This window comes from Lepus europaeus, chromosome 22 (genome assembly GCF_033115175.1).
Source record: "Lepus europaeus isolate LE1 chromosome 22, mLepTim1.pri, whole genome shotgun sequence".
Taxonomy (NCBI): Eukaryota; Metazoa; Chordata; class Mammalia; order Lagomorpha; family Leporidae; genus Lepus; species Lepus europaeus.
In genome coordinates, this window is record NC_084848.1 from 3,554,836 (window position 1) to 3,563,804 (window position 8,969).

An 8,969-nucleotide genomic window follows, 5' to 3' on the forward strand; every position below is an offset into this window, starting at 1 on the left:
GGCAGGGAACCAGACCCCCGCCTGACACGTGCCAACATTTCCTTTTTTTGGTCTTTTTAAAATTTCTTAAAACGAACTCAAAATGAGATGGGGAGATGACTCGAATGATCTCTGAGGAGTAGGACGTGGGTCCCGGGGTGGGGGTGGGGAAGCCAGGGTCTGGGAGCAGACAGGCCGGGCTGGGCAGGGGTACAGGTTGGGGAGTGAGACTGGGAGGGGTCTGGACGGTAGGGAGGGGCTCAGCAGGGGACTGGGGGTCTCCGGGATGGAGATGGAGGCGAGGGGGAGCTTGGGGGAGATGCTGGTCGGGCTTCATGACAAGATGACAAGGTCGGGGATGAGAATGTCATTGATCAAGTGTGCCGGTGGCGCAGGTGACTGGAATGGCCACAGGTGATGAAGGTGATGATGGCTCAGAGCAAGGTGAACACGGCAGGTCATTCGTAATAAAGCTAAGACTCTAGCTTCCTATCCAAATCATTTAAGAAGCAAAATATTCCTCACTGGTACCCAAGGGCTGCAGAGCTCCCGGCCCCTGTGTGGAGCTGGAAAGCTACACGGAGCTCTGTCCCATTTCCTTCTATTTTTTTGCAAAAAAGATAGATGCTCTTTTTAAAAAAAAAAAAAAAGTCAAATTCAGAATTCAGAAGCTGGCTAGGTCTTTTGGGATCTGAGGGTTATTAACTAAGCAACACAAACATAAATCCGTGGCTGTGTGGCCAGGTGTCGTGCTTCTGCCACAGGACAGAGCACCCCACAAGAGGCCCTTTCCACTGGACCCCTGAAAACCTGGGGGGGTTTGTGTTGCTGCTCAGACTTTTGCCAGGGGCACTTGTGGTTCAAGGTGCAAATTTCCAGGGACAACTCTAATCTCTAAGGTCAAAGGCAGGTGCAGTGTTGGGGCTTGGGGGAGGGGCGGGGGAATGACAGGGGCCAATCTTTCCCAAGTGGGAGGTGGCTGGGAGGTCCCCCACTTGGAGAAATGCAGTTAGGATCAACTCCAAAATATCAAGTGTGCATCCAGGATAGGCAAAACCTTTCGGATCCCAGGACGAGACGTAGTCTTCCTTAGATCCTCATTACCAGGGTCAGGGAGTGTTTTTGGTTCATTCCCCTCCCCCGTTGCTAATTCAGGGTCTAGGGGGCTAGAGAGGACCTCCAAGGTGGTGGTGGCTGTCCGGCCCCTCCCTCTAGAGGGGCAAGGAGGTGGGCCCGGGGCTGGGAGGGGACTCGCCAGGGGTCTCGCAGCGAGTTAGTGGCAGGGCTGGGAGGGTGCCCGCCCGCCAGCAGCCAACCGGGGGCTCTCTGCCTGACACACAGCCTCCGCACTCTGCAAAAGGTGAACTCAATCAAAAGACCTAGGGTTACGGTGCTGGACTAGATGTGAGTGCGAGTTGGATGTGGCGTGTGAGAATTAACGAACGGAAGAGGTTTTAAGCCCTTGTCACAGTGGGTGGTCGTGCACAGCACTCGTAACGGTTTCACGAGGGCCCCGCGTCCGAGACCCCTCCTGGGGAGGGGCGTCGGCACCGAGCCCTGGTCCTGTTGCCTTGTTTTTTTATGGTATTTTTTGATATTTCGTTTAAGTTTAGAGATTAGAATAACATACTTATTTCTCTTAGGAGTTTAAAGATGAAATTCTTATTATTATTCTTATTATTCTTCGGGATCATGCACTGAGAGAGAGAGAGAGCGAGCGAGAGGGAGCAGAGGGAGGGTTCTTAGCAGGTGCGCCTTGTCACACAGCAACACAAAGACAATATATGTAAGCGTAGCGTCCACCAGACTCAACACACAAGATAGCGAATTCCACCACAAAGATGAAGACAGACCGCATATAGTGAGCTCTGCGCAAGCCCGCGAGCAGGGGGGGGCCCGGGGGACGCCGCTCAGATCTCCTCGTCGCCGGCCTCCTTGCTGAAGGTGGCCATGTCGATCTTCTCGGGGAAGATGATGTTGACGGCCAGGTCCTCGCCGCTGTTGTACTGCAGCAGCAGGTTCTGCTTCTTGCGCAGCATGTGGTTGTAGCGCAGGTTGGACACCCAGGCCTCGCACTTGTTGAGGAAGACGATGCCCACGGTGCCCAGCACCACCAGACTGGTGAGCACGCCCAGGACGGTGAAGCAGATGGCCTGGCCCTCGGTGAGGAGAGGGGTGCTCTTGTTGAGCTCTTTCATGGACACCTTGAGGATACGGTGCTCGGGCTGGGGCACGGGTAGCTCGTGCACCCCAGGGGTCAGGCGGTAGGTCAGCCCATAGCCGCTGGGCAGACGCGTGACCTGCTGGGGGCTCGGCGCGCGCTTCTTGGCGCAGGTGGGTCCCGTGAACTCGGGCCTGCACAGACACTCGTAGCTCACCTGGGTGTGCTGCAGGCAGGTGCCCCCGTTCTGGCAGGGGCTGCTGGCGCAGTTGGTCACCGGGCGGCTGCAGGTCTTGTCGATGAAGCCGGCCGGGCAGCGGCAGCGGAAGTCGCCCCCGATGTCGGTGCACACGCCGTCATTCTCGCACGGGTTGGGGGTGCAGCTGGTGGCCACGATCTCGCAGAAGTTGCCTGAGAAGCCAGGGGGGCACAGGCAGGAGGCGTGGGAGGCCCGGCCCTCATCGTCCACGCAGGTGCCTCCGTGCTGACAGGGGGAGCTGCAACACAACGGGAACACGGTAAAGTGCCCTCGGGGCTGGGCTAGGACAGCTGCAGGTGCAGGGGGAGGGCGGGGCGGCACCAGGGTTGGGCTTCTCGGCTCCTCGGCTCCTCCTCGGGCGGTGGGAAGATCCAGGCCTGACAAAAGGGGCAGGTGAGGGAGGCAGGCACGCAGAGGTCCCGGGGAGTGGGCGCCTGTCTGAGAGGGGCTCACCGGCTGCTCGAGGCCGTGGGTGCACACCTCCCCCTCGTCACGAAGCCCACCTGGAACACACCAGGACTCCCACCTCTCACTTTACCTGACGGCTCTACTCCCCGGACAGGTGGGGATACTTGGGCTGGCAGAGGCCACATCAGCGGCGACTGGCCAGGGTCTGGAGCAAGCCCCCTGCCCCCTCGCTCTGTTCTGGGGAAGGGGGTGGGAGGGGGCTGCGGCAGGACCAGGCAAGGGGCATCCCTGCCGCAGCCCCCCACTCCCTACCCCCACAGATCTGCTGCGGGCCACACCCCCACCACTGCCTCCACCCTCCTTGCTATTTGCATTGGCTGTTGTGTGGGGGCCCCTCGGGGACAAGGTCTCCCTGTGCCGGCGCGTGGTCCCTTCACCCGGGGCCGCCTGCAGCCCGAGCTGTTTGCTCAAAGCAGAGCACGCGCTTCCTGCGAGTCCTTTGTCATCTGATAAATGCTGCAACTCCAAGGAAGACAGGGCCTCCACACACCACAAACCAGCGCTGCTACTTCAGCCGGGGGCTCGGGGGGGGGGGGGGGGCGGAGAATGGGGTCTCGAGGACCGCTGGCTCCAGTGTGTTAGAGAGAGAAGCAAAACCTCTAAGGGTCTCCTCTGTGTGTCCCCCTGCTTGTTAACTGGAGTTCAGCGGCCGCCCTCCTCGCCCCCTCCCCCCCACCACTGGGGCTGACCCCCTCCCCCACAGGGCCAGCGGGACCTGTCCCAGTCTCAGCCCTGGACGGCCGTCACGGAGGGAGGCACGGGGGGGGGGGCAGAGTCAGGATCGCCCCCACCAATCGATCGCAGAGCCCCCCAGGCCCCCCAGTGGTCCTGAGACATGTGGGAAGTGGGTCCCGCCGCGCTCTGATTCCTATTATCCTCCCTTTAGAAAATCACACAGCTCCGGCCCCAACGTACTGTCATTCACACAGGCCAGGGCTGGGGACGGCAGGGTCCTTTGAAAGAATTATGGAAATGACACATTTCCCCCGTAAATACCGCGATCTGGGGTGGCCCACCGAGGGCGGAGGGCCGGCCGAGCACTTACTTGGTCTTTTGTCAGGCGATGGGTCCCACAGGGTGAGGCTGAAAGGGTCTTGGGGGGGCAGGACTGGGGGGGGCATTTACCCATTGATCACGCAGGGCCCGGGCTTGTGCTGGCAGTGCTTTCCCGAGAAGCCGGCAACGCAGGAGCACTCGTACAGGCCGCCGTCCAGGTTCACGCAGGTGCCGTTGTTGGCGCAGGGGGCGGAGGTGCAGGCCCGGACATCTGAGGGGAGCAAAGGCAGGCAGGCCTCAGCGCCCCCAAAGGGCTCTGCCTGTGGCCAGCGAGCAGGGGTCTCTAGACAGAGGGCAGCTGTCCCCCCAGAGCCCCTGGAGTGAGTGAGCTGGGGCTCAGGGCGCTGAGGGGGTTTCCTGGGATCAGGTCATTCATCCCAAGACGGCTACACCCTCTTCCCGGCATGGCTCAGCCTCCGGACCAGCGACATGAAGAGGCAATGCCCCCCACCACCACCACCACCAAGAAAAGGCCTGAGCCGCCACGTCCCGTTTCGCACGTTTGGAACCCCTGGGACGACCACCTGTGCATCACACCTTCCAACACAGACCCCCGCTGGGACAGGGGAGCTGCGACAGCCACAGCTCTGGCTCCTCTCTGCTGGGCCCAGAGCGAGGCAGGATGAAAAGCCCGTGCCTTCCAGACGCAGTGCAGGTAGCACCCGGGAGCGCTGGCGCTTTCCCACCGTCTTCGCGCACTCATTATTAGGCCTTGGCAAGCCCGGGAGGGCCTGGGCCAGGGCCCCCTGAAACCTCAGCTCTCCGGCAGGGCCAGGAGCCGACCCTTGTCCTGTCCGTTTCCCCCCTGTAAAGAGGGGCTCTCCCTCCTGGGGGAGGGGGGCTCTCAGCTGGGGTTTGCTGCCATCGGAGTGACCACGGCTGCAGAGCAGAGAGCCAGGGCCGGCAGAGACAGGAGAGCGCAGCAGGCTGGGGGGCAGGGGGCTCTGCCCACCCCCCTCTGATTTCAAAGAGACCCAGGCCCTAGCTCAGAGAGCGAGAGAGACAGCAGTCGGCAACAGGAAGCCTGCGCGCCTGGGAATGGCCTCTCCCGGCTCCGTGCAAGGAGACGGAGAGAGGATTTATCTCGGGGCAGCACGGACAATGCGCAGCTTGGCCAGCCTCGCTCCGCGGCCGGCTCCGAATTCTCTGCTCCCAGCTCTCCTGCCTCTCGCTCGCTCGCTCACTTGCTCAGAATCTCCAAATGTAAGCCCGAGAGCAGGTCACCCCCACCCATCCTGCTCCTCTCCCCACGGGCTCAGCTGTGCGGCAGGACCAGCCGGCCTGGCCGGGACGCGGCTGCAGGCAGAGGGCAGAGAGGAGGCAGGGGGGTGGGGTCTCTGCCGGGACAGAGAAGGCAGGGGCTCGCTCCTCTCTGGGACCCTGGGCCATCCCCAGGCACAGAGCCACGGTGGACCCAGCGGGCTCCCAGAGGGAGAAGCATTGTCTAGAAAACTCTGTGGGGTAGGGGGTGTGGGGGGCTCTGAATTTGGACCCCAAAGAGGGCTCGGCTCCAGGCTGAAAGGCTAACCCTGGTCCCAGATGGTGGCTTTTCCTGGGACCCCCTGGATTCCCAAACAGCGCAGAGACACTGCTGCTGCCGCCGCCGCCGCTCCAAGCTGCCTGCCCAGCGTGAGTCAGCTGCGGGGAAAACCTGGCACTATCGGGAGCCGGGGCGGGGTGGGGGCTCCTGGTCTCGGAGCCTCAGTTTCCCTATCTCCACCACGTGTGGCGCTGACGTTGGAAGCAGCCGCCTGCGCTCCTGGGAGTTTTTTCGAGGACTTTAGTTTGCCCGGACTTTGGAGCAGGTTTTGCCAGGTGCGAATGGGCGCAGATGAAGATTCTGCAGCCTGGAAAGGCAGCCCCAGGCAGCTCGCAACCGCGCGGGGCAATTAATGGAGGACCAAGAGTGCAGAAATTAATGAAAGCAACAGATAAACCCCATCCGCCCCCAACCCTGCCTGCCTTTCCCAGCCTGCACCTGACCTCTGCCCTCACACCACCACCACCACCCCCGCCCCCAGGGTCCCTCACCCTAGCGTGCGGCATCTCAGCTCCCTGCCCCCCCCCCCCCCCCCCCCCCCCGTGCACAGCCCCAAGGACCCCTCCCCCGGCTGTTTGCTGGCTGGCTGCTTTCTGCAGCCTCCCCGCAGGGCTGCGTGGGATTTTCTCAGTCTGAGCTGAGACCCCTTGCTCTTCTCTGGGCTCCGGGCCCTGCCCAGGTTGCCTGGGATCTCAGCTTTGCGTGTGGTGCGAGCTTTATTCAACGGGCAGCTCCGTGGGCCCCTAGCCCTGTGCCTTCTCTGGGGTCTAGGTGCTGGCCGTGCGGGTGGGGGCCGGTGAACAGACCCAAGACCCTCCCCCAGAAGAGCAGGAACAGGCGCTAGGGGGCTGGCAGGCGGGGTGCAGGGAGGGGGCTGGGCGCAGGCAGAGGGGAGTGCCAACCTATATCGCAGAGTTTCCCGTCCCAGCCCTCCTTGCAAATGCACTGCCAGGGTTCTTCACAGAGTCCATTAACGCAGCCAGGAGAGGTCTCGCACTGGTCACACAGGGGGCCTTGCCAGCCAGGCTGGCACCTGTGCGGAGCAAGAAGGATGGAGACCCGTGAGGGGGGTCTGGGTGGGGAGGGAGCTGGCTGCCTTCAGTGGACCCAGAGCCCTTGGGAGTCTGCACAGGGCCCAGGCCAGGGGTCAGCAGTCACCTGGACGTCAAAACTGAAGAAAAAAAGAAAAGAAAAAAACAAGCTTGGGGGCAGACGCAGGGGGTCCTAGAGGGCAGGGCAGCGGGGGGGGGGGGGAGGTCACTTCGTTTTGTCGCAGTGGCCCGCAGTGGTCTTGCTGGCAAGGCGCTCCCCTGACACCCCCCCCCCCACTTCGGAGAAGGGAGACAGGAGCTGTGGCTGCCCCCATCCCCTGCCTGCGTCTCCCGTCTCCCCCACCGTCTCCCCCACCGGGGCTCTGCAGAACCAGGGACGCTGTTTGCCGCAGCACCCCCCCCCCAGCCTGACTCCCAGGACTGTGCCTCCCCCACCCCCATTCTGTGGCTCCCCCCACCGCCCCCAGCTGCCTCGGGAGCGGCTCTGTACCTGCACACATTGTCATCCTCGCAGAATCCATTTTGGGGGTCGCAGGCCGGGAAACATTCAGCCCCTGAGGCACAGGGAACGTCACACAACTGACCCCACAGTCTCGCCCCAGAGGCCCAGGGAAAGCCCCCTCCCCACACCCCACCCCACCCCCGCTGGCTCCAGCCTCCCATGGGTCCCACCAGCCTGACACGCTGTTTAGAAGCTGTGTGTGCTCCTGGGACCTTGGGTGCAAGACAGGGCCCCTGTTCCCCCAAAGACAACACAGAACCCCAACACGCTGCGGTTAGGGGGGCAGAGACCACCAAGGGGAAGATTTTGACCCTGGATGCTCAGCCGAACCCTCACGCTTTGCAAAGTAGCTGATGCTAACGTGGAGGTAGACCCGAGGTGGTGAACCCTGGGAAAGCCCTAGCAGGTTCACCTGGCAGTCCACAGGTGAGGTGTGTGAGCTTTGTGTTTTTGCAAGGTTATGCAGTTAAGCCAAGCACCCAGGTCAGAAGTCCCCCCACGACTCCTTATGTTAAGAAAACAACTCCAACAGTTACACCCAGGGCCGGCTGAGATTCCAACACTAAGAGATTCTGACGCCTGCATAGGCACCTACTGCACACATCATTCAACCAGCTCTCCACATGGCCCCCCACGGCCCCCCACGGCCCCGCGCAGCGGGGGCGGGGGCGCTGCGGGAAGGGGGCCACTCTTCGCTGTCAGAGACAGATGGCCACTGCAGACAGAAGTGTCGCAGCCCCTCACCTAGAGAGACGCGCCTCGCAGGAGGGGCACAGGCTCTCTCTTGTTGGGCTTTGGGGGGCTAGGACCACAAAGTCAACCCCCGCTGCCCCCAGAGACCTGTTCCCCGGGGATGCACACGCAGGGACACCCCCAAGTTGCCCCCCAGCGCATCATCACGGAAGACTCCCGCACATCACCGCACATCGCCGCGTTTTTTCCATGCCTCCTCTCAGCGCACCGACACCCCTTCAAGCGCCACTTCTGCCAGGCGGGAAGGGATGGGGCTGCGGGGGTCCCAAGCTCGCCGCCCACCCCCCGGGACCCACGGGCGGACCTGGCACGCGAGGGCGGGAGGGAGGGCGAGGCAGGCACAGCGCGGGGCTTAGGGTTAGGCGGGAGCGGCCGGAGTTGGGGCGCGTGGCGCGTGGCGCGCGGGGCACGGGGCGGCCGGCGGGGCGTCGCAGGCTTCCCCAGAGGGGGCGCGGGCCCGGCCGCCCAGGGGCTCACCATAGGTGCTGTGGCCGAAAGCCAGCAGGAGCAAGAGGACGCGCAGGAGGGCTTCGGTCGCGGTCATCGCGGGGCGGCCGGGGTCGCGGTCCCGGGAGAGGTGCGGGCGCAGGTCCGGCTCCGGGCGCCGCGCTGGGCTTCTGGTTGCGGACGCGGAAGGGGGCGCGGGCGCGAGGCGAGGGGAAAGCCAGGGCTGCACCGGGCTGCGCGCTGCGCTCTCCGCCGCTGCCGCCGAGGAGCTGCCGCCGCAGCCGCGCGCGCCGCTCTTTTCGTACCGCCCCCCCCCCCGCCGGCCCCCGCCCCCCGCCCCCGCCTTCGCGTGCACGGGGCCGGCGCCGGCCAGTCCCGGTGACCCCCGCCCCTCGCGGGGCCGCCCCCCACCACTGCTGCGTCCCGGAAACCGATCGCGCACACGGGCGCACACTTGGCTGGACGGGCGCAGGTACCCCGCGCACGTTTCGCACATGTGCCGCACATACGCACTGGCCAGCTTAGGACCTGTCGCCAGCACAGTCCCCGGGCCGGGCCGCAGACCCGCAGGGGCGCAGGAGCAAGTCCTCGGAGTGTAGAAGCGCCCGGATGCCCATCGCCTAGGCCCCGTGTAGTGCAGGGGCCACGGGTCACACACCCAGCAAGACGCAAAGGCACACCACCAAGATACGCAATGTGCAGGTAGTCACACACGCACTCAGAAAAACGGTGAGGAAAAGCCGCAGGTCCCC

The 8,969-nt window shown here is 63.7% G+C and overlaps 1 protein-coding gene across 3 annotated transcripts; it reads right to left on the reverse strand.

Annotated features, from left to right (window-relative positions):
- Positions 1–1,669: 1,669 nt before the first annotated feature.
- On the reverse strand, positions 1,670–8,463 carry DLK1 (delta like non-canonical Notch ligand 1). Of its 3 annotated transcripts, none has more exons than XM_062181346.1 (6): positions 8,248–8,463; positions 7,006–7,069; positions 6,366–6,496; positions 3,993–4,134; positions 2,358–2,637; positions 1,670–2,132 (listed from the first exon to the last, which is right to left on the reverse strand). In XM_062181346.1, the coding sequence occupies exons 1-6, from the start codon at positions 8,312–8,314 to the stop codon at positions 1,890–1,892; spliced, it is 927 nt and encodes a 308-aa protein (XP_062037330.1). In that variant the 5' UTR covers positions 8,315–8,463; the 3' UTR covers positions 1,670–1,889. The 3 variants fall into 3 exon arrangements, with proteins under 3 accessions (XP_062037330.1, XP_062037329.1, XP_062037327.1); XM_062181345.1 differs by having other exon boundaries at positions 1,670–2,138; XM_062181343.1 differs by having other exon boundaries at positions 1,670–2,637.
- Positions 8,464–8,969: the final 506 nt, after the last annotated feature.